At 48.1% G+C, this 20,603-nt stretch overlaps 1 protein-coding gene across 1 annotated transcript in view; it reads right to left on the reverse strand.

The window, feature by feature from the left end:
* Positions 1 to 14,528: 14,528 nt before the first annotated feature.
* The window catches only part of LOC143280223 (orexin receptor type 2-like), a 171,535-nt gene continuing 165,460 nt past the window's right edge, over positions 14,529 to 20,603 (reverse strand). Inside the window, exon 4 of the mRNA XM_076584856.1 lies at positions 14,529 to 14,719. Within this exon, the coding sequence (XP_076440971.1) occupies positions 14,529 to 14,719 (191 nt within the window). The remainder of the gene's footprint in view (positions 14,720 to 20,603) is intronic.

A 20,603-nucleotide genomic window follows, 5' to 3' on the forward strand; every position in this document is an offset into this window, starting at 1 on the left:
GGGGGATGGGGCTGAGGGGGGCGGGGGGGGGGGGGTGTGTGTGTGGGTCATTTCAAGTCCAGACACAGAGAAAGAGCGGCAGCTGCTGTGGAGCGTTTGGATCTCGGAACATCCGGAAGCTCTATGGCTGTGTGGAGGACTTGCAGCGTACAGCTGCCTTGATCTCGGAGCCTGGGGTGTCCATCTGACGAACGAGAAGAAGAAGAAGAAGAAGAAGAAGGAGGAGGAGGCTGAGGATGAGGAGGAGGATGAGGAGGAGGAGGAGGAGGAGGAGGAGGATGATCTGGGAACGCAGAAACAGAGCGGGTCTGGCACTGATCGTAGACAGTGAAAGTTAGTGTCGGCGTTCACACACACACACACACACACACACACACACACACACAAGTTGTTAAACACACACACACACACACACACAAGTTGTTAAACACACACACACACACACACACACACAAACACACACACAAGTTGTTAAACACACACACACAACACACAACACAACACACACACAACACACACACACACACACACACACACACACAGAAACAATGGAATGGCGCGAGGGTGGGTTTTCAGGGAACACTTGGATGAAGTGGAAGAAGAACCTGATCTGCAGACGGATTTGGTTCCGGAAAGGTCGGCCATGAAAAGAGAAAGATCGCTGAACCAAAGACGTTCTGACAAAAGGGATGCGAACAAATGACGAGTATCGGGAGTAAAAACTAGCTGACGGCTTGGGCTGTATATGTAGATTATATCTCAAAGGCATCTCGGGGCAGTGCTAGAAATAGATGAAAATCAGATGGATGCGAGTTTACGGCTCACCCTGCATGCTAAGTTAAAAGCCCAGTTCTGGGCCAAGTCTGGATGTGACAGATTCCAGAAAACACACAGCGTGGAAACCACCCTGAGGCTAATCGTAGAAAAGCACAATTCTGATCTGTGCGGTCTGAAATCGTGCGACAACCATTTTCGTCATGAAAAAAGGAATAAATTCTAAAACAAAAGTGCATGCCATACACGTAAATCACTCGGAGGGTCTGATATGCATTCTTGAATCACGAACTGTGAAGTTGGGAGCAGGATACAAGCCTAAGTCCTGTCTCCCCATCTGTCTTTGAAGTGACATTTGTAGCGAACACGGAAACGACATTAAAAAAGAGTGTGAAATTTAGCACGATACTGTTGCTATCGTGGCGCCCATGTAGCCGAATCGGGCGCTGGAATTTCGACTGGGGAAGATTTAAACGGCGGATGGAGAGGATTGGGCCCCGCCTTCCTATGGCCGAGCCCTGGACACAGTTAGGTATGAATTCACAAACACGATGGCTGTAAAGGCTGTAAGACCTTTAGCCTTTTAATTTTGTTGCTTTCGTACAAGCTGAAAACAGGGGTAACGCGACTGAGGCGATTATCATTTGCACAGAAATCTGGTTTGCAATTATCCCACCCTTTTTCATCCAGTGACTGCACAACACACACACACACACACACACGCACGCGCGCGCGCGCACACACACAAACACACACACACACACATATATATATATATATATATATAACATCTAAGAGCATTGCGGAACGAATATAAAGTAGTACTGGAAGCGAGGAAAAGTCATTTTGCAGGATGTGTCCCCGAGTCACCCGCACCCTCTCCGTATCTTAATTCCTTGACCCTATCGTCCTTACACAGATTGGGAATTTTACTCCTCCTTCCACTCCACCTTGAGTGGTGGCCTTGATGCTAGCCTTTCAAAAGATGAGATGAAAAAACCTAGGTCTCGTCCCGTGTGCAGCATGCACTTAGAGGACGTAAAATAATTCGAGGTACAAAATAAAAAAAAGAAAAAAAGAAAAAAAGAGAAAACAGATTTATCTGTGCGAAATTCGGGCTGCTCTCCCCAGGAAGACCGCGTCGCTACACTACAGCGCCACCCATTTTTGACTCACTTGTGTAAACAAAGTGAGTCTATGTTTTAACCCGGTGTTCGGTTGTCTCTGTGTGTGTGTGTGTGTGTGTGTGTCTGTGTGTCGGTGGTAAACTTTAACATTGACATTTTCTCTGCAAATACTTTGTCAGTTGACACCAAATTAGGCATAAAAATAGGAACAATTCAGTTCTTTCCAGTCATCTTGTTTAAAACAATATTGCACCTCTGGGATGGGCACACACACACACACACACACACACACACACACACACACACACACACACACACACACACACACACACACACAAAGCCTAATTATATGCAAACTGCATTTACTATTATATTTATATTTTTTGTATTCTCTAAACTTGGCACTTTGGTCTGATATTCTGACCCATCAACAAGAGCAGTCATTATTATCGTTTTTTATTCAAACAGGAACTTCTTTTGCTAAGCATGGAAGTTTTATTTATTTTGCAAATGTTTTGGTGCGTTTAGTAAAAAAAGGGAAATTACTCTGTAATTAATGCTAGGGGAGTTAATTTGCTTTAAACTGATCTTTCTCATCTTAAACATTACATTTTGAAATTATGCTCAATACATAAAAAGTTTGGATTTTTTTAAAAAGTGTATCACAAGTGAGTCTTGAAGGCCTTGCCTCTCTTGTTTTTGTATTTTTTCCTGCGTGCAGTTTTATTTGTTTTTCCTATCGAAGTGGATTTTTCTACAGAATTTTGCCAGGAACAACTCTTTTGTTGCCGTGGGTTCTTTTTACGTGCGCTAAGTGCATGCTGCACACGAGACCTCGGTTTATCGTCTCATCCGAATGACTAGCGTCCAGACCACCACTCAAGGTCTAGTGGAGGGGGAGAAAAATCGGCGGCTGAGCCGTGATTCGAACCAGCGCGCTCAGACTCTCTCGCTTCCTAAGCAGACGCGTTACCTCTAGGCCATCACTCCACTGCTAAAATTCTGTAGAAAATCCACTTCGATCGTAAAGGAATTAAACTCGCAGGCAGAATAAAAAAAAAGTGGGTGTCGCTGCACTGTAGCAACACAATCTCTTCGGTGAGAGCAGTCCGAATATCATTTGGGAGAAATATCTTGAAACCAAGAATGTAAAGGCAATACCACGGAATACAATACAAGTCGGTTCGTGCGTTTAAAATGACACTTCCCCAAATGAGTGTCACTGCCTCTCACATAACCGCGTCACTATCACTGACTCGTATAACAGCGCCAACGGACAGACCTTGTATTTCAATTAGACAAGACTCAGCATTACGGCCATGTGTTTCTTCTCTGCTGCTGCTGTTGTTGTTGTTGTTGTTGGACCCATCCAAAACTGCGAACCAGAGAAAGAGGAGGGAAAATGAGGCCTTTTTTTCCACGATCGGTCGGTTTATTCCCAGCTCATTACATAGGCAATGGAAACACTAGACCCCTCTTTCAGCAGCAAAAAGAGAGAGTGGGTTTTTTTTATTTTTTTTATTTATTTATTTATTTTTTTAACAAGCAGCATTCGCCACTTCTCAAAGAACAAACCTCGAACACTTCAGACAGAAAGACAGAACACACCGAAACGGATTGTGATCTTAACAATTTCGCGACGAGAGAGAGAGAGAGAGAGAGAGAGAGAGAGAGAGAGAGAGAGAAAGAGAGAGAGAGAGAGAGAGAGAGTGTATATATATATGCGTGTGTGTGTGTGTGTGTGTGTGTGTGTGTGTGTGTGTGTGTGTGTGTGAGTACTGGGATTTTGCATATATAAACTGAGCACGTGTGCATTTTACCTTGAGCAATAGGTCAGATAGATGATCCATGAATAACAGTTATTATTATTATAATCATCATTATCATTATTTTATAAATAATAAGTTCCTCTCCTTTGCCTTCGTCTACTTCTTACTTTTATAAGCGCCTTGGGTTACACTGCTGGTCAGGCATCTGCTTGGCAGATGTGATGTAGCGTATATGGATTTGACCGAACGCAGTGACGCCTCCTTGAGCTACTGATACTAATACTTACTTTTATGATGCATTCTCTTTTGCTGGTTAGGTATCTGCTTGGCAGATGTGGTGTAGCGTGTATGAATTTGTCCGAACGCAGTGACGCCTCCTTGAGCTACTGATACTACTACTACTACTCTCTATTGGATATTCATCTTCCTCATAATGATGGCGACAGTGACTGACATGATGAAGATGAGAACTGAGAGACATGTCGATATGACAGACATAAACCCCAACAAAACACAAAACCCTAATTATCCAGAGTGCGCACTGGTGGTGCTTGCGGATAGGGGGGGTGGTGGGGAGGAGGGAAGGGGTGTAAGGGGAGGGAAGGGGAGGGAAGAGATGTAAGGGAGGGAAGGGGTGTAAGGGGAGGGAAGGGAAGGGGTGTAAGGGGAGGGAAGGGGTGTAAGGGGAGGGAAGGGATGTAAGGGGGGGTGTAAGGGGAGGGAAGGGATGTAAGGGGAGGGAAGGGATGTAAGGGGAGGGAAGGGGTGTAAGGGGGGTGTAAGGGGAGGGAAGGGAAGGGGTGTAAGGGGGGGGTGTAAGGGGAGGGAAGGGATGTAAGGGGAGGGAAGGGGTGTAAGGGGGGGGTGTAAGGGGAGGGAAGGGGTGTAAGGGGAGGGAAGGCGTGTAAGGGGAGGGAAGGGAAGGGATGTAAGGGGAGGGAAGGGGTGGGAAGGGGTGTAAGGGGAGGGAAGGAAGGGGTGTAAGGGGAGTGAAGGTGTAAGGGGAGTGAAGGTGTAAGGGGGGGGTGTAAGGGGAGGGAAGGGATGTAAGGGGAGGGAAGGGAAGGGGTGTAAGGGGAGGGAAGGGATGTAAGGGGGGGGTGTAAGGGGAGGGAAGGGGTGTAAGGGGAGGGAAGGGATGTAAGGGGAGGGAAGGGGTGTAAGGGGAGGGAAGGGAAGGGGTGTAAGGGAAGGGAAAGGGGTGTAAGGGAAGGGAAGGGGTGTAAGGGGAGGGAAGGAAGGGGGTGTAAGGGGAGGGAAGGGATGTAAGGGGGGTGTAAGGGGAGGGAAGGGATGTAAGGGGAGGGAAGGAAGGGGTTGTAAGGGGATGGAAGGGGTGTAAGGGAAGGGATGTAAGGGAAGGGAAGGGGTGTAAGGGGAGGGAAGGGATGTAAGGGGAGGGAAGGGGTGTAAGGGGAGGGGAAGGGGTGCAAGGGGAGCGAAAGGATCCCGGTCCCAGACTTCCCCAGATAAAGACTCCGCTGTGGTTTGGTGGTGGGGCCAGACAGCGTCAGTTCCACACGTACACGCACGGCTGAAATAATGTCTGAGAGACACGAACTATTGTTTCAGTGGGGGGGAGGGGGGGCAGGGGGGGGGGGAGGGGAGGGTGTAAGGGGAGGGAAGGGATGTAAGGGGAGGGAAGGGATGTAAGGGGGGGTTGTAAGGGGAGGGAAGGGATGTAAGGGGAGGGAAGGGGTGTAAGGGGAGGGAAGGGGTGTAAGGGGGGGGTGTAAGGGGAGGGAAGGGATGTAAGGGGAGGGAAGGGATGTAAGGGGGGTGTAAGGGGAGGGAAGGGAAGGGGTGTAAGGGGAGGGAAGGGAAGGGGTGTAAGGGGAGGGAAGGGGTGTAAGGGGAGGGAAGCGGTGTAAGGGGAGGGAAGGGAAGGGGTGTAAGGGGAGGGAGGGAAGGGGTGTAAGGGGAGGGAAGGAAGGGGTGTAAGGGGAGGGGGAGGGGAAGGGGTGTAAGGGGAGCGAAAGGATCCCGGTCCCAGACTTCCCCAGATAAAGACTCCGCCGTGGTTTGGTGGTGGGGCCAGACAGCGTCAGTTCCACACGTACACGCACGGCTGAAATAATGCCTGAGAGACACAAACTATTGTTTCAGTGGGGGGGAGGGGGGGCAGGGGGGGAGGGGAGGGTGTAAGGGGAGGGAAGTGATGTAAGGGGAGGGAAGGGATGTAAGGGGGGGGGGAAGGGATGTAAGGGGGGGTGTAAGGGGAGGGAAGGGATATAAGGGGGGGGTGTAAGGGGAGGAAGGGGTGTAAGGGGAGGGAAGGGGTGTAAGGGAAGGATGTAAGGGGAGGGAAGGGTGTAAGGGGAGGGAGGGAAGGGGTGTAAGGGGAGGGAAGGGGTGTAAGGGAAGGGAAGGAAGGGGTGTAAGGGAAGGGAAGGAAGGGGTGTAAGGGGAGGGAAGGGGTGTAAGGGGAGGAAGGTAAGGGGCGTAAGGGGAGGGAAGGGATGTAAGGGGAGGAAGGTAAGGGGTGTAAGGGGAGCGAAAGGATCCCGGTCCCAGACTGCCCCAGATAAAGACTCCGCCGTGGTTTGGTGGTGGGGCCAGACAGCGTCAGTTCCACACGTACACGCACGGCTGAAATCATGCCTGAGAGACACAAACTATTGTTTCAGTGGGGGGAGGGGGGTGGGGGCGTGGGGGGTGGGTGGGGGGACAGGGAGACTGGCTGTTACCCAAGAGGACAATTAGATAATGGTCAGTCTTGATTTACAGTCTCCTCACTTTCAGGGGGGAGGGGGGGGGGGGAGGAGGTGCTGTGAGGGCATTGCATTTGTTCACTCGTCGGTCATATTGTTGTTGTAGCACGTCTCTGTTGTACTGACTATTGTACTGTGTACTTTGAGGGTTGTACTTTGTAATCATCATTATTACATGTTGACTGTTAATTGCAAAGAAACGAAAACAAGAGGAGAGGGAGAAGGGAGGGAGGGGGGCGGGGGGTGGGGGTGGGGGTGGGGGTGGGGGGGACACTCGCTAAGTCCACTAAGTCTTTCTAACGGTGGCGGAAACGATATGGTGCCACAACAGTGATATCTCTCTACTTTAAGCGGTGGGACAAGAACAGCTTTTCCACGTTCAAAAAGTCATTGCTACATTTTCAGCACGCACACACAGACACACACACACACACACAAACACACACACGCATACACACGCGCACACACATACACACACACGCACACACACAGACACACACACACACACACACACAAAAAGTGGGACCAGGGCATGGAAAAAGAATGAGGGTCATAAGAAACTGGGAATCCATCACACGTGGGAATGATTCATCCGTCCCATCAGGTCTAACATGACCTTTTTTTTCCCTGAGCAAAGCTGCGTGGCGTGCCGTAGTGGCTTCCACTGCAATGATGTCTCTACATTCCTGAATTATCGTCAAACTAAATGACGGGGCTTCTCCTTTTAGAGCAGACCTCCGGCAGGCAGTCTTTACTGGCATCTTAGACTTCTGCCCAGTTCTCTTCTTGACGTAGTTCAGATCAGAATCCTGTCGCCCAGATCACAAATAAAAAGTTGGGTTAAAGGACCCAAAGCCTTTTTGGCTGGCCATTGAAGCATGAACTCATATCCACTGTCTAGGACTTCGGCATAGGAAAGGCGGGGGCCCAATCCTCTCCTTCCGCCGTTTTGACCCTTCCCCAACCGAAGTCAGGAACTCACTCACAACTGGGTTAGGCGATGAAAATCGGATTCAACTGCCTTCTCCCTTGGACATAAAAACATGTAGAAACGCAAATTTAGTTGGTGCAAAACAGACTCCTGTCTTTGCATTCCATGCTGCATCTGGTCTCTCTCCTCTTTTGTCTCTTCTGCTTAAAGGTTAACTCACTCAGTACGGCCAGTCCTCTCTTCTCCTCTACACAGACCCCTCGGATGTCCAGTGGGTGTCTCAATGACCCAACCTTTAGCTTCCGTCGTCAGAATTGTGGTATTCTTTGTCAACATTCACCTCTTCAGTGTAAGAGCCTTCCACTTGTAATATTTTGATGGTTGTAATTGGGGTGAAACGCTGTTAACGTCGTCTCTTTCGCCGTTCGTATGGAGAGAGTTAAACAGGTCCCACAGCCTTTTGCGGCGATCTGGTCGGTGAATTTGATATCAACAGTGTGCACGGGCTGGGCACGGCATGTATTTGTATTTGTATTTCTTTTTATCACAACAGATTTCTCTGTGTGAAATTCGGGCTGCTCTCCCCTGGGAGAGCGCGTCGCTACACTACAGCGCCACCCATTTTTTTTTTTTTTTCCTGCATGCAGTTTTATTTGTTTTTCCTATCAAAGTGGATTTTTCGACATAATTTACCCAGGAACAATCCTTCTGTTGCCGTGGGTTTTTTTTACGTGCGCTAAGTGCATGCTGCACACGGGACCTCGGTTTATTGTCTCATCCGAATGACTTGCGTCCAGACCACCACTCCAGGTCTAGTGGAGGGGGAGAAAATATCGCCGGCTGAGCCGTGATTCGAACCAGCGCGCTCAGGAGATTCTCTCGCTTCCTAGGCGGACGCGTTACCTCTAGGCCATCACTCCACGGTTTCTGCCACGGTGCTTTTCATAGCGGACGCAGACAATGTTTCTGCTCCTCCGCCTCTTGAGCGCCAGTCCCGTTACATCACAGGAGGAAGGTGGCAGAACGGTTAAGACTTTTATCTACCAATACAGTGTCCGTGAGGGTGTGGGTTCGATTCTTGGTTAAGAATTAAAAAAAAAACAAACTTTGTTGTTAAAGGACTGAGATTTTAAACATACCCCATTCTTCCAAACTGTGTGAAGATAGATAGATAGATAGATAGATAGATAGATAGAGAGAGAGAGAGAGAGAGAGAGAGAGAGTGAGAGACAGTGTGTGTGTGTGTGTGTGCGCGCACGCGCGCGTGTGTGTGCGTGTGTGTGTGCGTGTATGTGTGCGTGTGTGTGTGAGTGCGTGTGCGTGTGTGTGTGTGTGTGAGTGTGTGTGTGTGTGTGTGTGTGTGTGTGTGAGTGTGTGTGTATGTGTATGTGTGAGTGTGTGAGTGTGAGTGTGTGTGTATGTGTATGTGTGAGTGTGTGAGTGTGTGAGTGTGTGTGTGTGTGAGAGAGAGAGAGAGAGAGAGACAGAGAGAGAGAGAGAGAGAGAGAGAGAGAGAGAGAGAGAGAGAGAGAGAGAGAGAGAGAGGCAGGCAGCCAGACGGAGACAGACAAAAAAAAAAATTGAAAAACAATTTCTTGTCTTATTGATCAAATAGCCACTAAACTTCTGACTTAACGTTTGTCTAGAGCTACCCACAAGAGCTCCTTTCATTTGGGCTCTCTAGTGCTCCACTCACAGCTGTACAAAAAAAAAAAAAGTTCACATGAACTCCGTGAAGGGCGGGAAAAGCAGGCAGGCAATTTCACACCGGGTTGTACGTGCTCAACTAACATTAGTGTGTCGTCGACGAGACCGAGAGAGCGACAGGTCTGATGACAGAGAGGTTCGAACTGGGTGTCCCATCCCGGCAGGAACTGGAGGCCATTAAAAGTTGAGGCCACTGAGGACCGTAATATGATTGTCTGGGGGGGGGGGGGGGGGGTTCTCTAGCTCTCAGGACAGGACAGCGCTCATAGTCACGTCATCTTGGGGCTGACAGAGTGGTACCACACACCTCCCCTCATCCTCCTCTGACCTCCCTCACAGGAAACACGGAGGCTTTCAGTTTGTTAAATGTAACATTACAAAGCCATTCGTCTTGTTGAAGGTGGTATCCCCGAACGTTTCATTTTGTTATAGGCGGAACTTCTAATCCTCCCACTCTGCTAAAGAGAGACATGCTGAGTCTTTCGATAGGTGGATAGGTGTGGTGAGCCAGAAGAAGACGTTTCTCTTAGAAATAGAATCTAGAGAAGTTCTGTTTTACTTTCTGACAGAAGGAACTATTTTTTTTTTTCCGACCAAGTCGACTGAAGTTCTGTTCCACGAATTAACACCTTTTCAGCACGCATTCTTTCTCCATTTGGAGAAAGGGATTCTAATAAGACGTTCAAACAAAACAAATCCTATTCCATGCCAATGTGAAAAAAAAAGGAGTTTGCAATAATATACTTGAATGTTCGATTTTCAAATTCTTGCTGTTAACATTTTGGAAATGACAGCCAGCATTTTTTGAGAAGAGATAGTACTAGCCATTGTATTTCCAAAGAGATATGAACATCATCATTATATTTCAAAGAGGTATGATAAATATCATTTCCCTTTTCAAAGCAAGTATGATGCAGTGCATATAGATCAGTCCATACGCTTTGACACCTCCTTGAAACTGAAACTGGAAGAAAAGAACATGACTCGAAAGGCATGGCTTCACTTTTTCTGTTTGTTTCCCTCCTTGCAGGGGGCCAAGGGCGATATGGAATTCGGCGACGCCTGTATCCTGGCAACCAGACCTCGGGGGGAAAACACCGCCGCTACACGGTTTGGCGGTACCTTCACTGGGCGTCACGCAAACCTCTCCCTCCCTAACGATTAACAGTTTCCCCCCCATCACCCCTGCTAACTTGTCAGCAGTTTGAAAAGGATTGCTAAGAAGTTCACTTCAAAAGGTTAGAAGGGCCTTCAAACTTCATAAGCGTTCACTGCGTTAAAGCGGTGGTTTTGACGAAGCGGTCAAACACTACTCAGGTCCACCCTCAATGGTGAGAAAATAAATGCTTCTTTCTCCTCCTAAACAAGAACAAGTGAAATCAATGACATCACCACCACCTCCACTACAACAGCTATCATTGCTACTCCATGTCTTCAAAACATTTAGATTCAATAAGGGGGACACCACCATTATCATCACGATACATGTCATAGTGAAAGTAATGGTAATAATGGTAAAAAAAAAAAAAATGCAGTGATGGCCTAGAGGTAACACGTCCGCCCAGGAAGCGAGAGAATCTGAGCGCGCTGGTTCGAATCACGGCTCAGCCGCCGATATTTTCTCCCCCTCCACTTGACTTTGAGTGGTGGTCTGGACGCTAGTCATTCGGATGAGACGATAAACCGAGGTCCCGTGTGCAGAATGCACTTAGCGCACGTAAAAGAACCCACGGCAACAGAAGGATTGTTCCTGGGTAAATTGTGTCGAAAAATCCACTTCGATAGGAACAACAAATAAAACTGCACACAGGAAAAACTACCAAAAAAAAGGGTGGCGCTGTATTATAGCGACGCACTCTCTGGGGAGAGCAGCCCGAATTTCACACAGAGAAATCTGTTGTGATAAAAAGAAATACAAATACAAATAAGAATAGAAGCTATTTTATCAATGTCCCAAAAAGGTTTGCAATAATATCATTGTATTGTATCATTCTGTTGTAGCACCAGGTATCTCTGTGTGAAATTCGGGCAGCTCTTCCAAGAGAAAGCACGTCACTACACTGACTGCGCCACCCATTTTTGTGTGTGAATTTTTTTGCTGCTTGCAGTCATATTGGTTTTCCTATCGAAGTGGAGTTTTCTTCATAATTCTTCCAGGGACAACCCTTTTGGTGCTATGGGTCCTTTCTGCACGCACTAAGTGCATGCTGCACATGGGATCTCGGTTTATCTCGCCATCTCGATCTGAATGACATTACAATATCGCCGATTGTAAGACATTTTGATATTAACATTTGAAAATGATAGCCATTACTTTTTTTATGGAGGAGATAGGACGGCCATTACATTTGGAAGAGTTGATGATAACTTTGTCTGGAAGACACCAACGTAGCTTATAAAAAAAAAAAAAAAAAAAAAAAAAAAGAAAAAAAGAAAAAAGCATGGCTTAACCATTCTGTTACTGCCACGTCAGCGTGAAAGTAAGGCGATGCATGTCTCTTGGCAACCAGACATCAGGGAAAACACCGACACGAAACGGTTTGGGGGTGCCTTCATTGGGCGTCACGCAAACATCTACCTTCCTAACGACAAGAGTCCCCCCCCCCCCCCCACCCCCACACACACACCCTTCACCCCTGCTAACTTGTCAACAGTTTGAAAGATTTGCTAAGTAGTCCACTACTACAGGTTTAGGAGGGCCTGAAAACTTCATAAATATTCATTGCGTCAAAGTGAGGTTATTTCCAACTTGAGGAAGCGAACAAGCACTACTTCTCTTGATGGTGTGTGTGTGTGTGTGTGTGTGTGTGTGTGTGTGTGAAACGCATGTTTTTCCACACGAAAGAGGCCACGAAATACTACATCAAGGACATCACCATCACCACTACTACAGCTGTTACTACTACTCGTCATTGTCTTTGAAGCATCCTTAGTGAAGAGAAGGAACAAGAACATTATGATAATGATAATAATAATAATAACAATAAAATAATGATAGTAATGATCATAATACTAACAAAGCAGTTGTGATGGTGAGAGGTGTCTGAAGGCAGTGGAACGCTACGACCTGGTTCTTAACTCACTCAGTACGGCCAGTCCTCTCTTCTCCTCTACACAGACCCCTCGGATGTCCAGTGGGTGTCTGAATGACCCAAGCTTTAGCTTCCAAGTCGTCAGAATTGTGGTATTCTTTGTCACCATTCACGTCTTCAGTATAAGAGACTTCCGCTTGCAATGTTTTGATGATGGTAATTGGGGGTGAAACGCTGTTAACGTCGTCTCTTTCGCCGTTCGTATGGAGAGAGTTAACGGGAGAAATGTGGCAGAACTGTTCGGATGCTTATCTACAGCCACAGTGTCCATGCAGGGTTCTGGGTTCAAATCCTCGTCTCGTTATTTCCCCCCAAGCTTTACTGGAAAAAATCAAACTGAGCGTGCAGTCATTCGGAAGAGACAACGAAACCAAGGTCTCATGTGCAGCAATGCACTTCGCGCAGTTAAAAAAAAAAAAAAGAAAGAAAGAAAAGAACCCTTGACAACACTGTCCTCTGTGGAAAATTCTGTAGAAGAAACCCACTCTGAAGTAAATTTTATGCATCTACTGAAGGTCTGACTAGACAAGAGAGGTGCAGGGTAATGTGTGTGTGTGTGTGTGTGTGTGTGTGTGTGTTGGAGCTCATGTCCGTTTATATGTATTTGACTGTGCTTTCATATCTGTGAAACTGCATTGCTTGGTGCGTATCTGTTATGCATGTGTGGGTGTATCTGTGAATGTGTGTCTTCATGTGTTGCATTTATTTGTTTATTTATCATCATTGTTGTCTTATTTATTTATTATTATTATTATTTTATTATTATTATTATTATTTTTATATTATAATTATTTATTATTTATTTATTTATTTATTCATGTAAGCTTATCTATTATTCATTCACCTTTATTTTATTTGTATTTACTTATTTATTCATTTATTCTTTGTTTTTTTTCTCAAGGCCTGACTAAGCGCGTTGGGTTACGCTGCTGGTCAGGCATCTGCTTGGCAGATGTGGTGCAGCGTATATGGATTTGTCCGAACGCAGTGACGCCTCCTTGAGCTACTGAAACTGAAAACTGAAAACTGACTAGCGGGTTATGTTGTGCTGCTATCCGGCATCTAGATGCCTAGCAGATGTAGCGTCGCGTATTTGGATTTATCCGAACGCAGTAGTCCCGTCCCTTGAGAAGCTGAAACTGAAACTGAAACTGAAACTCTCAACGGGAGTGAGTGAATGGGAGGCATGGGAGCAGGGTGACAGAGAGACACAGGCAGAGACAGAGGAAACACAGAGAGGGAAAGAGAGGGAACCCCCCCCCCCCCCCCCCCTCCCCTTACCCCTCCACCCCTCTCATGACAGCAACAAGACACGTCAACACAAGACAAGGCACCACCAGAGGTTCTACAGCAGATCCACACACTCAGCCAGAGGCCTTCCCTTCAAGTCAGCACAATCGCTGACCACTTCACACACACACACACACACACACACACACACACACACACAGAGACGGGGGCGATCTGGAGGCGTGCTCCAAACGGTATTTGTCTCAAGAGGTTTGCCAAGGAGATACCCTGGGAGACAAGACAAGGAGGAGGAGGGGAGGGGGAGGGAGGGGGGAGAGGGGGGCAGGGCGATTTCCCACGCAGCGTTTGTCATCAGCTAATCCAATCGTTGTGAGTGGAGTTTGATCACCGAGGTGGTGTAGCGTATATGGCTGAGACCGCATGCTCTGATGCCTCCTTGAAACTGAAACTGATCACTGATAACCTGTCACCGTCTGTGGCGATTCTCTAACCGCTTTGTTGATCCTTTGAGAGAGAGAGAGAGAGAGGGAGAGTTTGCTTCACTTTCAAGGAAAGCGTGCGGACCGATCCATACACGCTACACCACATCTGCTTCAAAGTTTCAGTTTCAATTCTAAGGTGTCAGAGCGTGCGGACTCAGCCATAGACGCTACACCTCATCTGCTTCAAAACGAAAACGGAGGAGAAGCCTGTGCATAAGCCCAACGCACTGGTCAGGGCCATGACAGCCCCCCAAGCCCCTAGTTTCAGTTTCAGTTTCAGTAGCTCAAGGAGGCGTCACTGCGTTCGGACAAATCCATATACGCTACACCACATCTGCCAAGCAGATGCCTGAGAGAGAGAGAGAGAGAGAGAGAGAGAGAGAGAGAGAGAGAGAGATCCATTCTCACATTTCTATCATGTGTTGTTCTGTGTTGTTTCGCTGCGTTGTTTTGTGTTGCAATGCTTTGCGCTGCACTCATTGTGAATGAAACCAAACCTCTTCTTTCAAAAAGAAACCCAAAGCCAGCTTTTTAATTTCTCTTCTGTGGCCTGTTTTCCACACTCCTGTAAAGCTCATTGTTGGCTTTCTTTGATAGAGCTACTGGCTTTCTTTGACAGAGATAAAAAAAAAACCAACAACCCACACACAAACAACATTTTTCAATTTCAGTTTCAAGGAGGAGTCAAAGCGTGCGGGCAGATCCACATTCGCTGCACCGGATCTGCTGTTGGCCAAAATGGAATATCGTCGCTGACAGGTAAAGTGTCTTGAAGGAGACCGCCAAGGTTTCAGCATTTTCTTTCTGGACATAGTCATCTTCCACATCGGAGATTGATACAGATGGCTGACCCTGGGGCTGGCTGTACGGGTGATCTTGTCACGCAGGAGGGACTGGACGGAGTGGAGGTGGAGGTGGCGGTGGGGGAGGGGGTGGGGGTGGGGGTTGTGGGTGCCAGCACAGGGGGAGACAGTGACGGGGGAAGCAGGGCAGAACAGGATGGCTGGGACAGAACACGGGGGTTGGAGCCGGAGGGTGGGGGGGGGGAAGGCAGGGGAAAGATAGGATAGAGGAGGTGTGGGGGGCCGGTGGGGGGGGGGAAGGTGGAGACGAGGGGGGGGGGGGAGACAGGACCAAGGAGACAGGGACGGGGCAGGACGGTAGGGAGGGGAGGGGAGGGGGGTGGGGGGGCAGGGGAAGACACAAGAGGGATGAAGTTTCAGTTTTCAGTAGCTCAAGGAGGCGTCACTGCGTTCGGGCAAATCCATATACGCTACACCACATCTGCCAAGCAGATGCCCGACCAGCAGCGTAACCCAACGCGCTTAGTCAGGCCTTGAATGAGGGATGAAGGCCAAGCAATGACATCCCAACAGTGGTCAGAACACGACTACGTATATTCTGCTCCAGCTGATGACTGATTCACCCCCCCCCCTCCCCCACCTTCCCTCTCTCCACTTTGGCTGAACAGGGTTAAAGACGCGGCGACATAATTATCATTATGCTACATATATCATACACATTATGCCACACGCGACTACATATAATGATGTCGCAACAGACGCTAGTCAGATTAAACAATCCCAACCGAACAAACTTGACCTTAAGGGTGTAGGCGCCAACAGGTCGTTAAAAACTCCAACAAATCGCTAGTCAGATGACCCAGCGGGCATGAGTTGTCAGGTGATGAGCTCACAGCTGTGTACCAGACATCTTCACAGAAAACAGTCTGTCCCCGACAAAAAAAAAAGCAAAAAAAAAAGCGGACATTTCCATTCCCACCCCATACCCCAACCACACAGTCATCAGCTCACAAATGAAACAACGGGAATGACAGGACGTGGATATAGGGGACTGGATGCAGGTGGGGGGGAGGCGTAGGGGGGAGGGAGAGCGGGGAAGGGGCGTGGGGGGCGGAGGACGGGGGACATAGCTGCGTGACAGGGCATGAGGATGGGGGGGGGGACAGGATGGTGGGACAGGAACGGGAAGGGGAGGGGTTAGAATGGAGGTATGACAGGACTGAGGCGAGACGCGATGACGGGACAGGGCGGTAGGGACAGAACACGGAGAGAAGGACAGGGGAAGACAGGACGGGGGGTGTGGGGTGTGTGTGTGTGTGGGGGGGACAGGACGAGACAGGACGGTAGTGACAGAACACGGGGAGGGGGACAGGGGAAGACAGGACGGGGGGGGGGGGAGACAGGACGGGGGGGGGGGGGAGACAGGACGGTAAGAACAGAACACGGCGAGGGGGGCAGGGGAAGACAGGACGGGGTGAGGGTGGGAGGGGGGAGACAGGACGGGACAGGATGGTAGTGACAGAACACGGCGAGGGGGGCAGGGGAAGACAGGACGGGGTGAGGGGGGCAGGGGGGGGGAGACAGGACGGGACAGGACGGGGGGGGGGAGGGGCGAGACACAGGACGGGACAGGACGGTAGGGACAGAACACGGCGAGGGGGACAGGGGAAGACACAGCAGGACGTGGGCAGACACAAGAGGGATGGAGGCCAAGCAATAATGCCCCAACAGTGGTCAGAACACGACTGCTCCAGGTAACGAGTGATCTATCCCCCCCCCCAACCCCCAGGCCTCTCCTCCCCCCCCCCCTCCCGCCCCCCTCTCTCACACCCTCACTGAACAGAGACGCGGCGACAATAAAAAAATTAAAAAAAAGAGCGAGGCGACTATAACATATACCCCGATAGACGCTAGTCAGACGACCCAGCGGGCGTTGAGTTGACTGAAGTTGATGAACTTACAGCTGTCTGCCAGACATCTCACAGAAAACAAGCCTGTCCTCAAGAAGACAGACATCTCCGTTTTCACCCCAGTATCCCCCCCCCCTCTCCTCTCTCTCTCTCTCTCTCTCTCCCACCACCACCCAGTGACCCACTTACAGAAAACAATTGCAATGGCTGCTGGTCCGGACAGGAAACTGACACACGCATAGTCATGGACGGCACACATCAGTCATTGCCAGCTAAACACGAATGGAACGTAACAGGTACTGGCAGTGGACACAAAGCGCTTGTCGTGTCTTGCTTCACTGAAACACGTGAACTGATTGATGGTTTTGGTTCTGGGAAAGTCTGTTTCGATGACAATGCTTTGAACTTGGTTGGACAAAACTGTGCACTCGCCACCGACTGATGTGGGTAGTTTTCAGAACTCCTAAATAGCAATTTATCTTCTGTTTTTTCCCCTTCAAAATTAGTGTATCTTTCGGTCTGTGGTCAGTCATTAATTAAGCTGCTGGGTTATTCATTCATTTATTTATTCATTGATTCATTCACTTATTGACTGTTTATATCATTTGTTTCTTTTCTCATTCCGGTTTTTTTTATTGATTACCTAATCTATTTATTTGTTCATTAACTGATCCAACAATATATTACCGCGTCCATTTCTGACTAGAACAGCGATGAATTGCTTGTGTGATTTGGTGGGTGGGGTGGGGGTGATTGTGTACCTGTGTGTGGTGTTGAGGCTGTGAGTGTTCATATGGGTAACTGTCACCCACTTCATTACATTGCGAGTATTTAAGTTTAGGGTGAATCTTACGAGTTACAATTACATCCAAGTCATTTGTCTCTTTGAACGTGTGTGGCTTTCAGGACACAGTATCCACACACTACATTTCCCGACTACGTTCATGTACATGTTCATAATACAACAGCACAACAAAAGAAACCAAACGGCACGAACTCTCCAGTAGACGACAGTCCTTCTCTGCTCTGCATCCCTGTTGTCGCCTTCCGCTGGTTTCTGCATGTATTTGGCAATGACAGTATCGCAAGGGATTACAACAGGGTTAGTCCCCTTAGTTCTGGGGTTATTTCCCTTAGTTCTCGCATGACTGTTACTCCTTCGTTGTTTTTTTTTTCTTTTTCTTTTTTTCCCCCCCCCTATTCCGTGCGCTCGCGATATACTCCAAACCACCGTGGCGTCTGGTTATGACAGACAGCACCTTGTTGAGAGACTAGACACTCCCCTTCCAAACCTTTTTTTTTTCTCTGCTATTAGAAGACGTTAACGTTGCCAGCTTCAGAACATACGCCGGAATATTAAAGAGGCACTGACCATCAACGTTGCCAGCTACGGCGACATACGCCATGGCAGTAATGATGCGTTGACTACGATTTGGTATCAGTCTCGCAGACTGCAGCACCAGCGGACAGTTGCAACAAAGTCATGAAGAAAAAGTTTTACTCTTCCCAAATTATGAGGGGCGGTACTGGGATGGGGGTGGGGGTGGGGTTGTTGAGGGGTTAACACAGCCAGGGCTACGGCTAACCAATATCCCAGCAACAGCCAAGGACATGACTATCTGAAGGCCTAGCAATAATCCCAGCAAACGTAAAGGACATAATTTTCTGAAAGCTAAGCATTATCCAAGCTACAGCAAAGGACATGACTATTTGAAGGCCAAGCAATATCCCAGCAAGGCCGGCGACATGACTCTCTGAAGGCTAAGCATTCCAACCTACAGCAAAAAGCAGGACTATCTGAAAGCAAAGCATTATCTCAGCTGCAGCCTAGGACGTGACTATCTGAAGGCCAAGCATTATCCCAGCAATGGTCAAGGACGTGACTATCTGAAGGCCAAGCATTATCCCAGCAATGGTCAAGGACGTGACTATCTGAAGGCCAAGCATTATCCCAGCAATGGCCAAGGACGTGACTATCTGAAGGCCAAGCATTATCCCAGCAATGGTCAAGGACGTGACTATCTCAAGGCCAAGCATTATCCCAGCAATGGCCAAGGACGTGACTATCTGAAGGCCAAGCATTATCCCAGCAATGGTCAAGGACGTGACTATCTGAAGGCCAAGCGTTATCTCAGCAATGGCCAGAGACACGACTACCTGCTGTCCCACGTGATACTTCCCCCATCCTCACCCCTCCTTTCTGACCTGACTGAACAGAGAGAGAGAGAGAGAGAGAGAGGAGAGAGAGAGAGAGAGAGAGAGAAAAGGGGGTGGGGGGGGGGGGGGGGCAGACAGACAGAAAGGCGGGGGTGAGACCACAGAAGGTAATGAGCTTACAGCTGTCTGCCAGCCAGCCATTTCACACAGCCGTCTTTCTCCGAGACGACAGACATCTCTCTATTCCCGTCCTCTTCTACCAGTTATAAACTGGCTGCTGTCTGGAGGGGGTAAAAAAACAAACAAACAACCCCAAACAAAACCAAAACACATTCACAACGTGATAGACGCACGTAGTGAAACCTACTGAGAAGAACGGGGCTGAAAGAAGAAAAGAAAAAGAAGTTACTGTCAAACAAACACAAGCCAGTTCATCGGTCTTTTGGAGTCATACAGTACATACGAAGCTTTATAATTCTGGTAAGTTGTTAACTGCTGGATGATGTGCGAACCAGCCAGCCAAGGAACAACGGTAGGTATTCGTGTAACAGTTTTCTGAGCCCTCCACATTGTGTGTATCATTTCTTGAAAGTTCGGATTCCAGTTCTCTGTCTGTCTGTCTGTCTGTCTATCTCTCTCTTCCTTTCTTAGTCCCCTCCCAGCAATGGTCAAGGTCAATGGTCGATTTCTAATTAATACTAACACTCATCATTATGATAGGAATGATAATAATGATAATAATATCATTTTATTTTCAGTCTAATATCATCATCTCAGATGAAGAGACTATAGATAAAGGAAAGAACGGATTCCAGTTCCTCAACGATTCGACATGAAGACAAACAAGGACACCACTACCTGCTGCCTCCACACGGAGGCCCCCACCCCCTGATTCCCCCCCCCCTCTCACCACCACCCCCCTCCCCCCCTCCTTTCCACCCTGACTGAAGAGAGAGAGAGTGAAACACTGAGGATGAGGCAACAGAAAGTAACAAGCTAATAGCTGTCTGCCTGCTACCCCCCCCCCCCCACACACACACACCGCCTCTGTCCCCCCTCATCAGCTAAACAATCCTGTTCCCCGTCCTCCCCTCTCCATCACCAGCAGTAAAACAATATGATAGTCTGCTGCCTGGAGGACAGAAATACAAAACGAAACGGCACCATCACTGGCACACATTAGTCACCGCCACACAGTGAAACGTAGTGAGAGGAAATGGCCGAAAATAAGGGCCCCAGTCCTACTCCACCAATAGCACAACAATATATAGTCTGCTGTCTGGAGGGAAAAAAGCCAACAAGAAAACAACAACAACCACCACCAACAACAACAACAACAAAAGCAACAACCAACAACAACAACGATTTCATTTTTAAATGAACTATGATCTTTGTAATTGCATATTTTGTGAAGAGAGAGACAGAGAGAGAGAGAGAGAGGAAGAAAGATAGTGTATGTGTGCGTGTGTGCGCGCGTGGTGTGTGTGTGTGTGTGTGTGTGTGTGTGTGTGTGTGTGTGTGTGTGTGTGTGTGTGTGTGTGTGAAGATGAGCAATGCGGCTTGGCTGACTGAAATGGAGAGGCAGGTAAATTTCAGTAATCTGTATATTTGTATATAGCTATCTCCATTTGGTGCCGTTTAATTTATCTTTTTTATTTTCTATTCATTTTATTTGTTTGTTGTTTTCTTCTTATGTTGGACATGTGCTGCTGCCAAAGAGAAAATCTCTGTACCAAAGTATAGACAATAACATTTTTGTATTGTGTATTGTGTATTGTGAAATCACACCATCATTGGCACACATTAGTCACCGCCACACAGCGAAACGTAGTGAGAAGAATTGGCCGAGTATAAGGGCCCTGTAATAATAATAATAGTGATACTTATAT

This window comes from Babylonia areolata, chromosome 3, assembly GCF_041734735.1.
Source record: "Babylonia areolata isolate BAREFJ2019XMU chromosome 3, ASM4173473v1, whole genome shotgun sequence".
NCBI classification, from domain to species: Eukaryota; Metazoa; Mollusca; class Gastropoda; order Neogastropoda; family Buccinidae; genus Babylonia; species Babylonia areolata.